This window comes from Sceloporus occidentalis, unplaced genomic scaffold, assembly GCF_023333645.1.
Source record: "Sceloporus occidentalis isolate IW3139 unplaced genomic scaffold, rSceOcc1.0.p SCAF_6, whole genome shotgun sequence".
Taxonomy (NCBI): Eukaryota; Metazoa; Chordata; class Lepidosauria; order Squamata; family Phrynosomatidae; genus Sceloporus; species Sceloporus occidentalis.
The window spans coordinates 35,516,872-35,538,429 of NW_028316986.1; the positions used below are offsets into that span (position 1 = coordinate 35,516,872).

Consider the following 21,558-nt stretch of genomic DNA (forward strand, 5'->3'; position numbering starts at 1 on the left):
ACACTCCATTTTACCAGTGTATTTTTGATGCGGGTTAAATGGGTAAAAGCTGGTAAAAACTATGCCCCCCCTTTCCGAATCGTTTCAGGAATTCAAATTAAATAGGAACCATGGTGGTTTAAATCGGATCAAGATCCGGTTTAAACCGTAGTAGGAACAACCCCTTTGTTTGTCATTGCCTTTCCCTGAGGGCTGAGAGCTTGTGACTTGCCCAAGGTCACTCAGTGGGTTTCATGGCCAAGCAGGGAATTGTATCCTTGTCTCCAGAGTCGTAGTCCAACATTCAAATTCTACACCACGCTGGCTCTCACCTTAGACAAAACATTCTAGTACAGACTGCAGTATATACAGTTCCCCTGTTTATTTTGTCTTAGCTAGCTAGATACAAAATATCCAAGGGAAGAGTGTATATACCACAGTAGGTACTAGAATGTTATTTTTTTCACTAGAGTAGTAGCCCTTGCTTTGCACCATTCTTATGACCCCACTTATATTGCCAATAATGTTCGTTACACTGATATAAAAAAAATGGAGAGCACTGACAATATACACTGATCTTATTTCTGCTAAAGTTTCTTCTGTAATTCAGAAGCTAAGGATTCAGCTAAGGATGCATCCTGATTGATTGAAGCTGGGGAGCTGACATAAAAAGTTTATAATCATACTGGAAGTGGACAGAAAGTATTCTGGAATAAACAAGATGTGTATGGCTTTTCAAAATAAAATCAGAAAAAAGACGAAAAGAATCTGGGACTTTCTATTCTTTTTAATAAGATATGAAAAATAACTTCAGAGAAAATTTTTAAATACATTTCCCTTTCTTCTCACCTCCACAATGTCATCCTTTTGAATTGTGGCACATGTGGTGGTGTTTACTGAGTGTATATGTATCTGCATTTGGTATCTATTCTTAAATTCTAATATGTATAAAGGTCCTAATGTAGAAAGTAATTCAGGTCAGGAATGCATGTTGTTTGTATCATGACAAAAATTTGCTTCTCTGTTTTAATGAATTAGCTAATGATTTAAAAAGTATAAGGACTTACTTCTTGTGGTAACAGTTTTTCACCAAAATGTCTTCTGTGACTTCCTGAAGAAGCTGAAGGTACTTCCGTTCTTCTTCTCTTTATAAATATATAAAAAAGGAAGAAATTGACTTTTAAAAAGTCAAAATTGGTTTTTATGTTTTACCTTGCTTCTTTTTCTTCTCTAACTTATGCAAAAATTGGCAAGTAATTTGAAGTCAGGTGAAAGACATTCTAACCACAGAGGCATTAAGACAGCCAAATTCAAACACTCCATAGATATGAATGGCAGTGTTGAGTATAGGCTGAACTTTCTACCATAGCAACTAGGGAGGAGTAAATTTAGCTAACATGAAGACACTGAATAAGACTAATGGTGCATTGAGACTCCCACAACTGCCTTTTTGTCATGTCCTGCAGAGCTTCTAGTTCAGAAAATCAGGGTTCAGTAGTTAAATAAAACCTTTGTTCGGTAACTACAGATCCATTCCAGAGATGTACATTGTCAGTGCGGACTAGTAAATGTTAAAATTGCCAAACTGAACTACACACAGTTACAAAGTTCAGGCAGTCTTAATTATTATTTGTTAATATTAATAAACACACTTCTCCTTTGGACTGATGGCAGCTTTTCAATGTGTCAGGTCTTTTATTTAGCTAGTCTTGCTATGTTAAAGTAATTTGATTGTTTTCTTGAGAAGTTGGTCATCTAGCTTTAACTAGATTGAATCCTATAAAAACAGTGTTTGCAATCCCCCCCCCCCAAAAAAAAATCAGGCTCTACATGCAAATAATGGTAATTATGGAATGTGAAATTCTTCATATTTTTGTACATCCTTAACAATGATTACTTACAAGATAAAAACCACTTTGTTGTTGTTGTTAACTACCCTTGAGTTATCCTCAACTCATGGCAACCCTGTGGATGAGACATCTTCCATTCTCCCTAACCTCAGCAGCTGTGGCCAATTCCTGTAGATTCAGACCTGTGGACTCACTGAATGAGTTTAACCATTTGGTATGTGGTCTGCCTCTCTTTTTGTTGCATTCTACCTTTCATAGCATCATTGTCTTTTGTAATGATCCATGCCTTCTCATGATATGGCTAAAGTAGTACAGCCTCAGTTTTGTCATCCTGGCTTCCAAGGAGACTTTGTGCTTGGTCTGTTCTAGAACCTATTTATGTGTCTTCTTGCCTGTCCACAACATCCTCAGCACTCTTCTCCAGCACACATCTCAAATGAGTTGATTTTCTTCCTATCCACTTTCTTCATTGTCTAGCTCTCATATCCATACATGGTGATGGGGAATATGGGAACACTTTGACTATTTCAGTTTTCTCATTTAAAAACTACTAAAATAGATTATTTATTCTGCTTGTGGGATTCCTAGAGACTGCTATGAGGAGCAACAAGATACAGAACATAAGAGATGAGCAGATGGGCCAAATAAACCACTTTGGAGGTGGGGTGTGTAGATGACGCACACCTCCAAATCGGGCAGAAACCAGACTGAAGCCATGCTCTGGGGTTAAAAACCAGAGCAAATACAACCTAGGATAGTTTGGCTTAGCACAGAAGATATGCCTCTTTGCCCCTGCATATGAATGGCCTGATGTGAGTGCGGGGCTGCTGTAAAGCAAAGAAATGAAAGTGCAACAACTCCAAGGGATGTAATTACAATATACACAAACAGGGGAACATGGGGTGAAGGGGACATGTAGGTGACCCTCCATGATTGTGCTTTGCTAATGTATCACTCACACACTGATGCATCAACACCCTGTATAGGTGAAGAATTGCATGTGGGACTGTGTGGCCAATCAAAGGGGCAGCCATGAAATGGGATGGGATTTAAGTGGTCAGTAGGAGGTATTTTGGGATTGCCAGTAGTGTGTTTATGCACCTGTGTGCATGCATGGTGGAGAGCCAACAACAACAAAAATTACACAGCAGTGTGGCTTCATGCCACGTTTTGCAGGTAGTGTGGGTTCAACCTGCTTTGAGAAAAAACAGGTTCGGGGAACTTTTTCCTGCCCATCTTCTCAGGTCCTTAGCCTTTGTTCTGATGGAAGAAACTTCATGTACCAGGTTGTTTGAATATTTTCTTAACTGCATTCATAGTTTTTTTTTTTAAAAAACCAACAACATGGAGTTTGTCATCTATTTTAATATATTATAATTCACTTACTTTGCGCAAAGTAATGATTGTAGAGAAGCTGATTTCTGGGGCTGCTTCTATAATTTTTAAATAAGGAGAGATTAAGAAACAGTGACTTTCTGTCTTTGTATTTGCTTCATAGCTTTGCATTATAGATAACATGCTTCACGATAGTTACTTTCCTAATGGAGAAACTGTAGGAACTAATAATGGACTAACAACTGTTTATAGTTTAAAACATAACAGGAAAATATCACATTTTTCTCTCAAATGCGGATTCAGTTCTTAAGAAGTGCATTGCACAATTTCTGTAGGATACAAAGAGGTGATTTGAAAATGAACATTATTTCTGTACAGTACCTCTGACAAGTTTGTTCTGGATCATCGGAGGAAGATCACTTAAAATATGTATTTATTTTTCATTGTATGTATCTGTGTATATATATTAAAACATTCACTGTAGAACATTATATATATATATGGTTGTTGTTATGTTCCTTCAAGTCAACTCTGCGTTATGCTTACCCTATCGTAGGGTTTTCATGGCAAGATTTATTCAGAGGGGATTTATTATTATTATTATTATTAACCTTTATTTATGAATTTGCCATTGCTTTCTTCTAAAGCTGAGAGAGTTTAACTTGCCTCAGGTAACCCAGTGGGGATTTGTACCCCTGTACTCCTGAGCCCTGGCCCAATACTACATAACACTAGCTAGCTAGCTATGTATGAAAATGCGTGCTAGCATGGTACAGTGGTTCGAGTGTTGGATTAGGACACTGGGAGACCTGGGTTTGAATGCTGCACTGTGTGACCTTGGGGAAATCACACTCCTTCAGCCTTAGAGGAAGGCAAAGGCAACCCTCCTCTGAACAACCCTGTGATAGGTACACCTTAGGGTTGTCATTAAGTCAGAAATGACTTGAAGGCAGCAAATATATATCTGCTTGTTGATATAAAATACATACATAGTGTATCAAATATGACTTGGTCCTTCTTGCAGTTTGTGTGCATTTTAATGCAAAATAGGGGAGAAATCAAGTATGAACCGTTTGTATTTGACATCCAATGTGTGTAATTTGGAGTCAGTTACTTACCAATCAAATGACCCACCCATCCATGCACACATATTGCCAGGTGAATATCTTCCCATTTCCTAAGATGTGACATTCAAAACTGGAAACTGGTGTCATGGAGGCATAGCAGATAAGTGGCGTAGGAGAGAGAACTGGCCCTGGACCAGCTGATTGTAACATTTGCCTGGTAGAACCTGACTAACCAGGTAATATGGCAACTTAGAGCTGCAGTGCTGGCACTCTACTTCTTGCTCTGCTCTAAAAGGGACAATGGATCCATGTCCATTCTCCTTCTATCTTTTTCCTCCTCTTGTGCTTTGGTGTGCCCATGTTCTGCAAGCATAGCACATCTACAAGCACCTTTAAACTAAGGCACTGAGCTCTGATGTCAGCTAGGAATGTGAGAAGATGGGTATCCAGATCTGAATGTCACCTCCTAGGCAAAAATCAAGCTTTCTTATGGCCACACAGGACCAATCCAGGTGTTGTACTTCATTCCCAGTAGAGGTTCAGAACTATGGGGCTCCTCTACAACTTAGTTATTTACCAAGTCATTTCAGATTCTTCCTTACATAATAAACCCCCCAAAATAAAATAAAATAAAATAAAATAAAATAAAATAAAAAATCCATACAAAGTTTGAACATAAACACGGAGTGGGTAAACTATCTTCTAGAATACTGGACTGCAGTTCCCAGCATTCATTATCATTGGCTTTGCAGTCCAAAAATATCTTTATTCTACCCAAAATATCTTTTGTCCGAGGGATAGCACTGTTTTCTTTTAACTCAGTTATTAGCTACTTTGGATGGCACTGATTCTCAAAGGCCTTTAGCTGCATATTTCTTAACATTATATCGTAACAGATTAAAGCACGTTCTCTCCCCCTGAGCAAGAGTGTTTCCTTCCAAAAAGGCTATGAGAAAAATGCCACTTGCATATAAATATTATGGCACATAACGTGGCAATTATTTTTTGCTTCAGAAATATTTGGACGGTGCTTCATAGCTGTGAACTGGCCAGCTCTGCCATAAGGCTGTGTGAGTCAGCCACCTAAGGAAGAAGATGTTGTGTGCCAAGAATAAATGATTTACTAGATACTGAATTTCTTATATTTTACTGCAAAAGATAGGGATGGTTCCTCAACCATGCCTTTTGTGGAAAGTCTTAGGGAACTATTTAGCCTGGAGAAGAGATGGTTAAGGGGTAATATGATAGCCTTGCTTAAGTATTTGAAAGGATGTCACATTGAGGAGGGAGCAAGCTTGTTTTCCGCTGCTCCAGAGACTAGAACATGGAACAATGGATGCAAGGTACAGGAAAAGGAATCCACCTAAACATTAGGAGGAACTTCTTGACAGTAAGAGCTGTTCAACAATGAAACAAACTCCCTTGGAGTGTGGTGGAGTCTCCTTCCTTGGAGATGGCTGAATAGCCATCTGTCGGGGCTGCTTTGATTGTGATATGGAGTTGAGACTGCCATGGTCGCCTTAGTCGATGATCTCCGTCTGGGCATCGACAGGGGAAGTGTGACCTTGTTGGTGCTTTTGGACATCTCAGCGGCTTTCGATACCATTGACCACGGTATCCTTCTGGAACGCCTGAGGGATTTGGGTATCGGGGGCACTGCGCTCCAGTGGTTCCGTTCCTACCTCTTGGGAAGATTCCAGATGGTGCAGTTGGGGGACACTTGCTCCTCTAAGAGGGAACTAACATCTGGGGTCCCTCAGGGAGCTATTTTGTCCCCCACTTTGTTTAACATTTACATGAAACCGCTGGGAGAGATCATCCGGAGGCATCAGTACGCTGATGACACCGAAATATGCTTCTCTGTGCCTCCAACTGCTGCAGTGTCTAAGGATGGCGTCTCTCCTCTGAATGCCTGCCTGAAGTCGTTAATGGGCTGGATGAGGGAAAACAAACTCAGTCTGAATCCAGAGAAAACAGAAGTACTGGTGATAGGTTCCCCAGGCCCAGGGAAGGAAATTTATCCACCTGTCCTAAATGGGGTCACACTTCCCCCGAAGGACGAAGTTCGCAGCTTAGGAGTACTTCTGGACTCGTCCCTGCAGTTGACATCTCAAGTAAATGCGACAGTCAGAAGTGCTTGCTATCAGCTTCGGTTGATACGCCAGCTGCGACCCTACCTGGGCCAAAGGGGCCTTGAAACCGTGGTACATGCTCTGGTAACCTCTCGCTTAGATTTCTGTAATGCACTCTACATGGGGCTACCCTTGTACCAAGCCTGGAAGCTTCAGTTAGTACAAAACATGGCAGCCAGACTGGTCACCGGTGCATCTAGGTTTGACCACATAACACCTATTCTGAAAAATCTTCACTGGCTGCCCATTTGCTTCTGAGTGCAATACAAGGTGTTGGTTATTACCTATAAAGCCCTATATGGCTTGGGCCCGAGTTACTTGAGGGACCGCATCTCCCCACACAATCCGCCCCACACACTCAGAACATCTGGGAAGAATCTGTTGGAGATTCCATCTTCCAAATATGTCTCCACATCCCAGATGGCTTTTTCAGTGGCGGCCCCGCGGACTTGGAACAGTCTCCTTGAGGAGCTCCGTCTCATGACCCCTCTAGAAACATTTTAAAAGAGGCTTAAAACCTTTCTTTTTTGCCCAGCCTTCCCCCCCCGAGGAATGAAGTTGAGTGCTCTTGATACCATCGATTCTCTGCCTTACCCTATGAATGATTGTATTTGTATAATTGTATTACTTGTTTTTATCTATTTTTATGAGATGTTTTTGATAGTTTTATAGTCTGTAAACCATTTTGATCTAGGGAAAAACGGTATACAAATAAAATTTATTATTATTATTATTATTATTATTATTATTATTATTATTATTATTTCCTGCATGGCAGGGGGATGGGCTGGATGGCCCTTGGGGTCTCTTCCAACTATATAATTCGATTTTATGATTTGTCCCCTTCTTTGTTGCCTATGCACCTTAACTAGATTGGGTAGATTGCACCATATTCTGTTCTGCCTTAACTTCGGGATGTAAAATCTGTATGTATTTGATGACACTTGACAGATTTGTAAAACCTGCTGACCTAGTTAAAAAAAATAAGGTGGACACAAATTGTCCCTTTTCTTGTATCTCCATGCTTATCAGAACGAGCAATCCAAGGGTGAGAAACTGGCAAAATGAGACTCCTGTTGTGGGCCAATTACCCAGAGTTTTGTTGATGGGTTACCAAAGGGTCAAGACAATAAGGTCAATTTGAGCTTCATTTTAAAAGGCTTAGAGATAGGGCTGGAAATTATTGGTTGGGAAGAGTTAGGATAATCACATAGCGTTCTTACAGTGAGGTTGGGGAAATGCTGACGCTCAGAAAACACATTATTTATAAATATTATATAGGTGCAATTCTATTGCACACTATAAGATTTTTGACACTTACTGTACTTAATCTCCATTATTTAGTAACGCCCCAAAAAGAAAACTATGTGGAGACTTTTTAAGGTCATAGTGCTTTGTTAATAGCTCTTTTAAAGTAAAAAGTTTTTGAAAGTGAAATAATAGTGTGCTTCACCCACATGATTTCTGACTCTGTTAAGGGAATACATGATTTTTGCTTTTAGTCTCTTTTTGCAGGGAGAATTCTGGATTGGGGTAATTCAGATATTATTTCTATATGTTTTTAAACAGCATCTGTGCTTTCAAACTTTATGTTACTTTACATTTATAATACATTTATAATATCTTCCTAGAAATACTTGAACTACTAGATACCCTAACGAGCAATGCTAAATAGTTCAGTTAATTAATTTTTATTTAATAGCACTAAACCACCTTATTCACAGCAAATCCCATAAATATTTACATAGAAGTGAGTCCCATTTAATTCAATAGAACTTTCTTTTAGGAAAAATGTGCACATAGACTGCAGCTTCAATGTGGAATTAAAACGGGAAAGAACCCAGTGTACCTGATGCATTTTTGTCATGTTAGCAATTGTTTTTCTATAAAATCACATTGCACTCAGACTCCAGAACTACATATATTTATGAATATTATTACTCATCATATCATTTCATCCAAATACAAACAAGGTTACAATAACCTTGACTAGGTGTTGTGTATGGTAATCTGCATAAGATCTTAGAGATTCATCTTCCAAAGACCTGCAAGATGAAAAAGAAAATTTTGAATAACAGTGATGGCAGTTTAAAATTACCCGAGGTCACTAAATCTTACACAGAATGTAGAAATATTATGGCAAAAGCTGGTAGTTTTAAGTACATTGCAATCACTTCATTTTTAATTGTTTTAAAAACAATTCTGAAAGTACAAAATACAACCAAAATGCATTAAAATTCTCCCAAATGGCCCTTCCCGAAAGGACATTGTGAACTAATGAGTAAATATTATTCATCATGCCAAGAATATTAAAATTAATTAAAATAAAATTTAAAACCCCCCAAAGATTAGGAATTGTAATATATTTTCCAAAGTGCCTACCACCCCACCCTACCCCATTATCTAAAAAAAGAAATATTGTAGATAATGCTATTACTATCAAACTCTCTTTTTAGATGACGTAGGTTAGTCAATCACATGCAACAAAAACTGATGAGCATTTTACCTGAAAATCTTGGTTGGCCTTTTATGCTGTTGTGGGCCAACTGAAATACTTTTTTTTTTAGCTGGCTGGTTATAATATCTGTATTTTGAAAGGAAAGATTTACTTGATGTTTTTAAAACCTTGGGTGTAAATGGCTGTTTTGTTTCTGTAAAGCACTGTGCATGTGTGTCCAGTAGATCTCCACTGAGAGCTGTCTTCTGAGGGATTTGAAATATCTTCTTCCTGCTGTGGCTCACAAGAGGGGGGTGAGACCAGCAAACATGTGGACCATGTTGCTTGACTGTATTTTTGTCATTATTTGAAGCCTGAGATAAAGACCTTTGGACAATATCTTGAATTGTCTCCTCTGCATTCAAAACTGGGGACTGGGGACCCGAAAGTGTCATCTTGAAATATTTAGGAGGCCAATGCGCTCCTTTTTTCAGGGTTGACATTCCTCCTCTTGAAGGCAAATTCAGGCTGTCTTGTAGCCACTGCAAATTAAAAAAAATAGATTAACCAATGATGGGAGATTTTACAAAAAGAGAATCTGAGCGAAAAGGCAGAAAATTAACTAGAAATGGGCCTTGAGCACATTCACATCACACACTGTAGAACAATAAATTCCACTTTAACTGCCATGGTTCCATCCTATGAAATCCAGGGATCTGAAGTTTAGGAAGGGCATGCAGAATTCTCTACTGGAGAGCTGAAGTGCCTCACCAAACTCATACTATATTTAATAAACATATTTCCGGTGTAAGGGGAAAATCCATTTGTATTATTATCTTAATTCTCTTATGCACCTCTGGGCTTTTCCTTTTTTCCCTTTCCTAATTGCTTCACTTATTTCCTCTTTGGTAATCTTTTGATTTGACTTTTCTTTAACTATTTTGTCTATACCTATTTTCTATGTATTTTTCCAATTGTTCTTGTAACAGAAATTTCAGGAAACTTAAAATCTAGGACTGACAGAGCAAAAGAATTGGCAAGAGGACCTAGTAATTGAAAATCCATAAGTTTATTTCCAATTGTCGACAAAGGAAAACAATGAACTCAGTGGAATTCAAGTTCCAAAAAGCTGAGACCTCGAACAAGACAAAATGGCTCTTTTTATATTATTCAAGACAAAGAAGCTTCTTCAATACACCTGATTGGCTAATTACAATTTAAACATACAGAATTCTTACAATCAGAACAGAAATACATGCATACATTAAAACTGCATCATCACTCCTTACCCCCTCCTTTAGCCTTCCTTCTAACCTTGCTTCTGAATGTCAACTATGTATCCTTATCTCAGTAGTTTATGTTATGTCTTTTTTACTGGTGCCAGCTTCCATCCAGGTCAAGATGCACTCAGTATTCCTTTGCTCTAGTTTTTTCTAAACGCCAAGCCTTTATTTCAAAAACCATCTCTCTGGCTGACAAAGGTGACTCCATCTTTCTATAGCTTTTTTATTTCAACAAGGAATTTCCACCACATTCCCCCCTTTTGATGCTTCATCAATATTTTATATTGCATGATACTATCAACTATTAACTAGGTTTATATGACACTCTAAACTCAGAACAAAACAAAATCGCCCCATTCCAGTCTCCCATTAGAATATGTGACTCATAATTCAGCTTTTTTTATTTCTTTGGATAACTTTTTATAAAATTTTCCCTTTTTTTCTGTAGGTCCATATATTCTACTACCAATTCCCCCCCCCCCCCCATCAACTAATATCTCTATCCCAATATATCTCCCTTCACTATCATTCATTACTTCTAACACTGGAATTTTATTTTTTACATATATTGCTACCCCATTCTTTTTGTTTTTTCCTGCTGAAATATAAACCTCACCGAATTTTGGATTTTTCAGATATTTTTCTTCCTTCTTTTTGATTCTGGTTTCCTGTATACTGCAAATATCCCATTTTTGTTTTTCTAATACATGTATTAGAAAAACATGTATTAAAATTTGCCACTTTTCTAACCACATATGTGTTTTACAATGTAGGGAACTATTTCCTGGGGGGGCGGGGGCGGAGTTGGGCGTGCGTCATGAAGAAGCTACACCCCGACTCTGCCCCCATGCCAGCCTTTCAGGCTGATCTATAAAGGGCCTTTGTGATTTAATGATATATCATTACACTTTGAGATCTTATCTAGATCCTTCATAGCATCCCTTCCAAGTTTTAGGGCTTAGGCATCACAACTGTGTTAGTCTAGGAAATGCAAACATACCATTATTATTATTATTATTATTATTATTATTATTATTATGTGTATCCCACTCTTTTCCCAGGACTAGGATTCAGAGCGGTTTCACAGCATTAAAAACAGTACAATTTTTTGTTTTAAAAAAAGACAAAAACTTATATTAAAAAGGAATTAAATTATTATGGTATTAACAGATAGTTATTAAAAGAACAAAACATATTTTAAAAAGATAAAACTATATATACCGTATTTTCTGGCGTATAAGACGACTGGGTGTATAAGACGACCTCCAACTTTTCCAGTTAAAATATAGAGTTTAGGATATACTCGCCGTATAAGACTACCCCTCTTCCAACGCACACCAAATAAAATTTTTAAAAAACCTCAGATTTGATTTCAATATGGTAATTTTAATTCAAATGCTTATGACATGCAGGTACTTAGCAGGAAAACTTGTTGTATACAAAGCCTGCTTGGCTTGGTCAGCTCTCCCTGCCTGCCCAACCCTCCCTGTCTCCAAGACTGTCAGAGCGGTAACGCAAACACGGCTCTTTTTTTCATACCCCGGGTGCCCCAGACGCCTGCAGCTTGCTCTACCCTTCACTTACACCTTCCGGGTGAGGCATCCCCTCACCTCGTCATCGGGACCGCGTTAAGTCACTTATTTCCACGAATCCTAGTGAGTGGATTTTCTTCTACCGTACTAGTACAGCGCCACCCTTGCTGCTTTCATACGGTCACCATATACGGCGGGGATGCGGCCATGGTGGTTTCTGAGCTCCCCCCCCTCCCCCGTATGCAGCAACTGCAGATACTCCAGTCCAGCTCGAAAGTTTCAGCACCTGTCCTATAAGACGACACCCAACTTTTGAGAAGATTTTCCTGGGTTAAAAAGTAGTCTTATATGCCAGAAAATACAGTAGATAAAACTATACACACACCAGGTTGTGGACACTCATTATCACACAGCATTTCCAAATTGCCATAATCCTGCTTTTGTCCCAGCCTCTGTCTTTCACATGCTGCCCTCCATAGCCCCACCTCCCTGCCCTAACCCCTTTCCAGTATGGCTTTCAGTCTATATTTATATTTATTTTTAGGGCACTTGTAGAATCATCGCAATCCATTAAGTTAAAAAAGAAACAAAGAAAATAATTTGAAAAAAGAAAAGAAAAACAGCTTGCTTCAGAATAGCTGGGAAAGGAACAGAATCATGCCTAAATGGCCTGGGCCCAGGATACCTGAAGGACCGCCTCTCCCCGTACATTCCGCCCCGCACCCTCAGAACATCTGAGCAGCAACTACTTAGGGTTCCCGGGGCGAGATTGGTCTCCACTTCCAGGAGGACTTTCTCCATCACCGCCCCGGCCCTTTGGAATACGCTGCCCATAGAGCTCCGCTCAGCTACCTCCCTGGCCCAATTCAGACGGGATTTGAAGACCTACCTGTTTCAGATAGCATTCCCCGAATAAGGTCCCATAGGCCCCCCCGCCGCACAGGCAATGGGATTGGCTAACCTGGGGGCCTTTTGTTCTTGTTTTTGTTGTATGGTTTATGTAATTTTTGTATGGTTTTTAATGATTATTGTGTATTTTAATTGTTGTAAACCGCCCTGATCTTATGGAAGGGCGGTATATAAATAAAATTTTTATTTATTTATTTATGCTCATTCATGCCACATGAACTGCCTGCATATTGGCTTTGCTTTGGAAGGAAGCAGGATAGTAGTGTCATCAGATGTGCATCATTAATGGAAAAGCAGTATGATTGGGAGGCACTGATAGGGGCATGACTGTCAATGAAAAGGAGTGCTCTAGCAGTGGATGGACTACAGACCAGCTACCAGATACACACAGTTTCATGTGATAAGTTAAGGCCACAGACACTACTACCCTGCTCTAATTCCACTTTACAAGCCTCAAGTGATAAAGTCCCTAATCTTCTGATTTCTTGACTGCAGTCTCCATTCTCATTGATGCCTGAGCCAAGGTATGGAAAATCTTAAACTATTTCAATGTCTTCATCATCTGATTTAAAGTTATGTTTATTACTGGTGGTCCTTATTTTTGGCCCGGTACATATGGGCCCTCTGTGACGTCCTCATCACATGCTAGGGCTGCCTCAGGGCGGAGCGCCCACACGCCCCCAACCCTAGCACATGATGAGGGCGTAATAATGGTGGCATCCTGTATACACAGTTGCCGCCATTGTTATGTAAGTGCCACGCGACATCCACACAGTGCCGCATGGCGCTTACGTAAAGAGTGTGCCCGTGGCACACTTGTTACACCACCCTTGTGGTATAAAAAGAACCCGCTTTTTGTGGGGTCTTTTTCCACCAGAGAGAAGCCATGCGGTGTGGTAGCTGCAGCTTGCCTCTGGTGGAAAAACATGTGCTGGCAGGCTGCCACGTTTTGGTGGTCTGTACTGCGCCTTTGTTTTCTTAAAATTGAACTATAAACTTGCCCTTGAACATTCTTCTTTCACTTCCTTCAGTAATTGTCCCAAGTCTTTGCTACTTTCTGGTAGTAGTATAGTATCGTCTGCGTATCTAAAAATTGTTGATGCTCCTTCCTCCAGTTTTCATGCCTCCTTCCTCCAAGTCTAATCTTGCTTTACCTATGATATGTTCAGCATAAACCTTAAACAGATAGGATGATAAAATGCAGCCTTTCCTGACCCCCTTATCAATTGGAAACCATTCTGTTTCTCCGTATTTTACCCTAAATGTGATCTCTTGCCCTGAGTACAGGTTATTCATCAGAACAATCAAATGTTGTGACATCCATTTCTTTAAGAGCGATCCATAAGAACAATCCATATAATCTACACAATCAATGGTTTTGGTGTACCTGCAATGAAACATGCAAATGTATGCTCTCTTATCTGAAAACTCTTATCAATTAACTTTTATCCTTTATATAGGGCCAGCCCTATTATTACACAGAGCAAGGCAACTACTTTGGGCAACAGATGTTGAGAGGAGCAACAGCAGTCTCCCCACAACTATTACAGTCAGCCCTTCTTATACACGGATTTCTTATACACGGATTCAAGCATCCACGGTTTGAAAATGTTCAAAAGTATAAATTTCAAATATCAAACCTTGATTTTCCATTTTTTTATTTTATAAGGGACACCATTTTGCTATGTAATTATATTTAATGGGACTTGAGCATCCATAGATTTTGTTATCCACGGGGGATCTTGGAACCAAACCCCAGTGTATAACTAGGGTCCATTGTATTCCTAATCTATTCCCCTCTATTGAATTATGGAGGGACATCTGTGGAACAGCACTTCAGACCCTAAACCTGTTGCATTTAAGTAAGATGGAATATTCTATCTCATTGTTAGTACTGAAGGAAAGTTCTAGTGACATTACAGTCATCTTCTTTATGTGCGGGGCACCATATTGTACTTTTATGCTTTTAGGTTATTTAGGCACTTGTGTGTGTACTCCAATACTGGTCCCTGAACTTGCTTTGGCAGCCATTTTTCAAAGTCAGAAAGCTCCTGACTTTGAAAAATGGCTGTCAAAGTGAGTTCAGGGACCAGTATTGAAGCCAGGCTGTATCCGGATTGTGGTTTTGGGGACAAAAGCCATGTGATAACACCAGAAGGCAGCCTGGATCTGACCTGAATTCAGGAGTGGTAAGTCACTTAATTTAGCTGTGCACTAATCCCCATAGTCTACAACACCTCTATTCATTGGCAGTCTCCCATGACAGTATCTGATGCCTTTAGGATATTTAGGCATGATTGTCTTTTAACATAGGTAGTCAAATATCTTGGAACAACCTGCACTAGCTCCATCAGATTTACTTGGCACAAGTGTGCAAGACTGGAACCAGTGTATAACTCAGAATTAGCAAAAAATGATGTCTTTAGGGCAGGAGTTTGCTGTAAAGGTGCCAACATTCTGTGTGCAGGTCAGGCAAGGATAACAGAATGAAGTGAGTGGGTGGGCTGATGAAAGTTTGAGCAGACGGTAACATCCAGCACGACTTAAGTCATCATCCCAATATTTATGTCAAACAACTCCAACTCAGAAGAACATGTCAGATCACATGGGAGGTGTGCCGATTAGTTTCAGTCGCAGAGTGGGCGAACCAAATGGTGTGGAGGAAAACAATTTAAATTAAGTACCAACCATATAATCCCTAACTTAATGCTAGTGTAATAGCAATAAGAATTTTAATTAAAAGCAAAATAACCTTAATTTGGAAAAAGAACAGAAGGGGGATACAGAGAGAAGTTGCTGCTGCTGAACAGGCACTTACTCAAAGAGTACAGCTTGTTCAGCACAAATACTTTACACTTTGGAAAAAATATGACATCGTGGACTACAAGCTGTCTCCATAGTATATAATGATAAAATAGGGCTTCTCCCACTAGAATGCTTTCTTTCACATAAATACTTGTGAAATGTTTCCTGCAGAGGCATGCATGGGGAAAAAATATTTCATTGGGACTGAATACTTTACAGGGAGGAAACAGCTAAGATTGTGATCCAGTGTAAAGTTCAGAGCAAAGGTTCATCCTATCTTCCATAAGTGATGGTACCATCTGACCCTGCAAATAGGGATCATACCACTGGTACCTGTTGTAAGCACCCCAGTATAGGGATGGACAAAGCATAAATCCAATATGTGTTTGTTTTGCTGTGTTCAGCCATAAATCAGCATGTATCTGAGAAGCAGGTCTACAAAAGGGCATGCTACCAACTTCTTTCTTTGAGTTAGTCTCAAACATGCTACAAGATCCCTTTGCATATAGATTTTCTAAACTAACACAACCATGTCTTTGATATATACATTTTTGTATGCAATTTCCCCTAATATATCCACTGTTGCAAGCAGATTTTGAGCTTAGAAGTGTGCAATCTGATGGATACTGTATATACCATTGTATTCAAATCCAGGTATTTTTTCAGAAAGTGGAAATCAGGTCAATTTGGTTAAATTGGGTTAAATATGAAAGCAAAACAAACAAACAAAATATCTTTCATCTCTATGTAGACATTTGAGGTGGACATAACATGTACATAAATACACTGGCTGCAGCACACTTTTAAATATTTCTGTACAGCCCAGGCTTTAAAGGGTACAGGACTCCTGAGAGTGGAGAATTTCAGTATTCTTTAACAGAAACAGAAGTGTCAACCACACACGTGTTGAACAAGCCTGGAGTATAGGCCCCTGGGAGAGAAATAACCTATATGCCATTGCCCCCAAAAGTAGGCTGCATTCAGATCATAGAGCAAAGACACCAACTTACTTTATGATTCTCTGTGGACATGTTCCTGAAATTGTATTGGGGTGTTGAAAGATTCTGCATCATTGCTTTCTTGAATTTCTCAACTGCTTTGATCAGCTTTTCTCTTTTCTGTTGGTCCCTGTCTGGATATAAGAAAACAACTGAAAGATGGGTGGGTTGACTGAATAAGAAGACTACCACATTCCAGTCCAAATAACTGATCTCCTGCTGCTTTAGTTTGCTACCAGTGAAACAGGCATTCCAGTAACTAGCCTAACAAGATTATCATTATCATTGTTATCACTTATTTATATAGCACCATCAGTGTATATGATGCTTTATATGTGCAGTTTACAGTAGCTAATTTGACAGTCCCCTCCTCTCTGGCTTACAGTCACTCTAAAAAGTCACAATCCAGTACGAGGAAAGGGGATGACTGTCAGGGGCCCTGTACAGACAGGCCTTGAAGCACGTACTGATTACGTGCTAGGGTTGTCCGGGAGCGACCTTTTCAGACGCTCCCTAACTCTAGGCTGTACTCAGTACGTCAAAATGGTGACGCCCTGTCTACATGGGTGCTGCCATTTTGACAAAACGGCATTTTGACGCTCCTCCCTGGTCCTGAAAAGTGCCGTATTGGGGTGTTTGGGCTGCTGCTGTGGTTGCCCTGGCCCCAATACGTTGTGCAAAGGGGTGGCTGCAGCCCGCCCCAAATTGGCGGTCTGTATCCCGCCAGGGAGAGGATTATGTCAAGCAGATTCTTTCTCTTTGAAAGCCACATTGGTGACAATTGTGATGGATGGAGGAAATAATAATGTTGAGAAGACAAATAATGTATACAATCTTCATATATTAAAAGCCATATGTACATATTATTGGGGGTGTAACTACAAGGTGGTGTGGGTAGCAAAATGAAAACACTCTCCCCAAATAATCTGTGCCCCCTATGACATTTCCCTTCAGTCCTAAAATGTCTAGCATTGCAGAGACATTGAAAACATTCAAACTCTGAACGCTCATATTTGCTGTGCACACCTTCCTTTGGTAATTTTGCTTGACCCTTTCCTTTGGATCCCTGACCCCTAACTGCTCAACAGCAGTTTTACATTATTGCAGCACTAGGAATTTGGGGACTGAAGGCAAATTTCATATACCCTAGTTCATATAGTATATATTTTTAACACCTTTTAAACTTTTAATGTGTAATGTTTCAAATGTTTTAAATTGTTTAATTGTTTTTATACTTTCTATTTATAATGCTTTTGTAATGCTTTTTATTCTTTTAATTTCACTGTTTTAAATTATTATTATTTCATGGGGAAGGGGCAGAATTCTTATTTGGGTGCAGTGACCTCATTATGCCCCCCCACCCCGCTACACCCTTTCATGCAACAATGATAACTAACACAAACATCGCAGATGTAAATCATAATACATGAGAAAAGTTTATTTAATAATCATGTAGATTTGGGCTCATGCACTCTACTTTCTGTATACATTGCAGAGGTTTCAGGGGTAGCTATGGTGCATATTGTACATTAATGTTTAAGCCATATATAAGTTAGTATTTAAATTCCTACAAGATTCTTTGCTGCTTTTGTCACCAGGACTGTCTTTGTCAAGTTTCTGGAGTAAGGTGAGCACCTTTTTCTGGATACCATCCTGCACTCAGCTTGGAAAGCAGGCCTATGCAAACTGTACCTTGATAGCTAAGATTGCATTCAAACTTGTAATATGGATGGACTAAATTGGTATGGGTTTGACTCTAGCTTGAACACTGAAATAGCAGTTTCATCTTCTAAAATTAGGGTCTTCTTGATCATTGGTACTTATTTTGATGATTGTAACTAACAAGTAGATTATGCTGCACCTAAGCTAACAAAACTACTAATGATACCATTTTAAAATGGTGGTTAAGAAAAGCAAAAGAGAATGAGAAAAGGGAAGGACGAAGGTGAGGGAATGGAAAAATACAGAGAATTATAACGTCAGAGGAAGTGAAAGAGAAAGAACACATGATAACAAAATTAAAAATGGGCCCTTTGGTACTGGTTGAGTTAAAGATGGGTAAAAAAAAGCTAGGAGATAATTGGTCTCATTGTGCCTTCTAACAATATCTCCTCAGAGACATTTGAAAGAAATACAGGTACCTTCACTTTGTGGTGCATAGTTAGAGGTCAGTATCAAAATTTTCTTCATTCAGCACAGCAACTGACTTTGACCAATATCCACTAGAAACAAAAATGCTTGGAAAGAGGATTGTCCTGTATCATTTGCAATATATCTTGAGGTATTTTGTGTATTCAAAGTTTCAAGATAAATGCTGCATGACATCAAGGAAAAGTAGGGTTGCCATAATGGAGGACCTCCAAACCGGGACAAATGTAGGACAAGGTTTGAAAATGTAGGACATTTTTAAAAAAAAATTCCTGGCTAGGAAATTTAAAAAAAAAGTCCTAGATTTTTAAACCTTGTCCTCTTCCTCCTCCTCCTGGCGTGGGAGGGAGCCTAGGCCGGCTCCCAGGCCGGGAAGGGCGGGGGGAAGCTTGGCATCGTGGCGATCGCCGCGGTGCCAGGCTTCCTCCTCCTCCTCCCGGCCTGGGAGGGAGCCTAGGCCTGCTCCCAGGCCGGGAAGGAGGCGGGGGCCGCTCCTCATCGCGGCGATCGCCGCGATGAGAGCAGTCTCCGCTTCCTCCCCGGCTTAGGAGGAAGCCTGGGCCTGGCTCCTAGGCCAGGAAGGAGGCGGGGGCCGCCCCTCATCGCGGCGATTGCCACGAGGGGAAGTGGCCTCCTCCTCCTCCTGGCCTGGGAAGGAGGCGGGGGCCACCCCTCATCGCGGCGATCGCCGCGAGGGGAAGTGGCCTCCTCCTCCTCCCGGCCTGGGAAGAAGCCTCGGCCGGCTCCCAGGCCGGGAAGGAGGCGGGGGCCGCCCCTTTTCGCGGCGATCGCCGCGAGGGGAAGCGGCCTCCTCCTCCTCACCGCCTGGGAAGAAGCCTCGGCCGGCTCCCAGGCCGGGAAGGAGGCGGGGCCGCCCCTCATCACGGCGATAGCCGTGGTGGGAAGCGGCCTCCTCCTCCTCCCTGGCCTCGCACAGGCCTTGGAGGACCCCGCGGCCGGAGCTCCGACTGCGGAGCTGCCTCGAAGGCCTCGCTGGGGCCCAGGAGGGAGCGTCTCCGTGGCTGGAGCTCCAACCGCGGAGAGCCTTCCCAGGCCTCAGCAAGGCCTTAGAGCCGCCGCGGGGGCTGAGGTGGCCGCGGTGGGCGGGGCCGTCCCAGTTTGGGCGCCAAACCGGACCGGGACCGAGTTGGCACCGCCCAAACAGGGATTGTCCCGCCCCCCGGTGGGATATGGCAACCCTAGGGAAAAGCAATTATTTGCCATAGGACTTAACTTTTGTTTCTGGTAAAGAAAACTCTTTATTTTAGCATTATTACCAATAGTATTTTGTCTGGTTGTAGTCCTCAGTGGTATATGTTAATTGGCATCTGTACACATCATGAGAATTTGTGTCTGGCAATGCAGACTTAAAGGGTTTGATTACCCATCACCATCACCATCCTGTGTTCCTTGCTCCTTTTGGCTGGGTTTAAGTGGCAGCTGTCTTTTCAGTTACCATTATTCTTTTGGGAATGTATCTGGAGCAGTCTGTAATCATTTTGTCAAACTCAGTACAGTGTGATAAAACAATTTACTGTGTGCAATAAAAGTACAGAAACAGAACCTGACAGTCAGCCTATTGAGACATTTACCAGCCCGTTCTAGTGGGACAGCATTACGAGGTAGTACTTTGTGTTTCAGTAGCTAGAGTGACAACACACATACAAACCCAACAGATAGACAGCCATGACCATATCTGCCCTGTTTGTTTAACTATCTGGATACAATGGCATATATATTATAGCATAGTTTTGGGAAATTAGGCAGATGAATGACCATAAACTCTATAAAAGCCACTTCCAAACATTTTGCCACATTTTCCAAATATTCTGTAATAGTTTACTGCCAGGAAGAGCAACTTTTTAGTGCTGTGGAAACTTTTCAGGAGGACAAGGCTCAGTTTCACCAGGTGCTCTTGCAATACAGCAAGAACAGCCAAGTTATTAAACTGTGAATGAGCAATGGAGCAAAAGATTGCTTTGGAGGAAAAGGAATGATTGATTTTCCCAATTGGTTACATAATTTGCTGTCTGAGTAGCATTTAGTACTGTGTCAACATGCTCCTTCCATTAGGTGCATGTTACAATCCCTCAGCTATACATGCTTATAATTCTGATCACTTAACCTTGGGGACAGGTGTATTTCAGCTGGTCTTGACAGCTATAGTACCCCCCTAATTTATACAGACTTGAGAAGACTACAGAGTCTTCTAATTCCCCCTAAAAACCTCTGCTAAATTAGCTCATACTTAAACAACAAACCTCTACAATAAAATACTGTCATTTGATGAGGGGCATCATCTACAAGTGACAGTCAGTAGTGATTTCAGTGTTGGACTAGGACTTTGGGAGACCAGGGTTCAAATCCTCACTCAGAGATGGAGACACAGTGGGTGGCCTTGGGCAAGTCATACTCTCTCAGCCATAGAGAAAATCAGTGGCAGTTTCAAAATTGAGTTAAAGACTATATTGTTTAGTGAAGTGTTCCCGGGGTGAGCCCCTCTCTGCCCCAAGATGCCTCGTTTTAACTATCCATTAAGAAGACAAGTCCTCCTTCCAGTCCATCTCCCTTGGTCCAGGCTTCGGAGGTAGAGAAGAACTGCTGGACCTGATCCCCTTCCCCACCTCCATTCCCTTCTCCTTTTGTGTCGTGTCTTTTTAGATTGTAAGCCTGAGGGCAGGAAACTATCTAATTAAAAAGACTGTATGTACAGCGCTGTGTAAATTTACAGCGCTTTATAAATAAAGGTTAATAATAATAATAATAATAATAATAATAGTAGTAGTAGTAGTAGTAATAATGTTTAGACTTGGGTCCCATCTCCAAGATATCTCATTATGCATATGCAAATATTCTAAAATCTGAAAAAAAATTCAAAACATTTATTGTGCTAAGCACTCTCTCAGCATCAAGGAAGGCAGTGGCAAACCCCTTCTAAAGAAACTAGCCAAGAAAACCTCATGATAGGTTGGCCTTAAGCTGCAAACAACTTGAAGGCACGTAACAACAAAATCAGCTCTTATTTAACCTGTACAAGAACAAAAATACAGCCTTGCAACCAAGACCAGCCCATTGGTCACATG

General features: G+C 40.7%; 1 protein-coding gene across 2 annotated transcripts in view; it reads right to left on the reverse strand.

Moving 5' to 3' along the window:
* Positions 1–21,558, reverse strand: part of LOC149310611 (spermatogenesis-associated protein 7 homolog) — a 103,733-nt gene that overhangs the window by 14,543 nt on the left and 67,632 nt on the right. For both annotated transcript variants that reach the window (XM_089528324.1, XM_089528323.1), the window contains exons 5-9: positions 16,340–16,461; positions 8,870–9,342; positions 8,348–8,408; positions 3,216–3,262; positions 1,047–1,124 (exon numbers count right to left, since the gene is read on the reverse strand). In XM_089528324.1, coding sequence (XP_089384450.1) covers positions 1,047–1,124; positions 3,216–3,262; positions 8,348–8,408; positions 8,870–9,342; positions 16,340–16,461 — 781 coding nt within the window. The remainder of the gene's footprint in view (positions 1–1,046; positions 1,125–3,215; positions 3,263–8,347; positions 8,409–8,869; positions 9,343–16,339; positions 16,462–21,558) is intronic.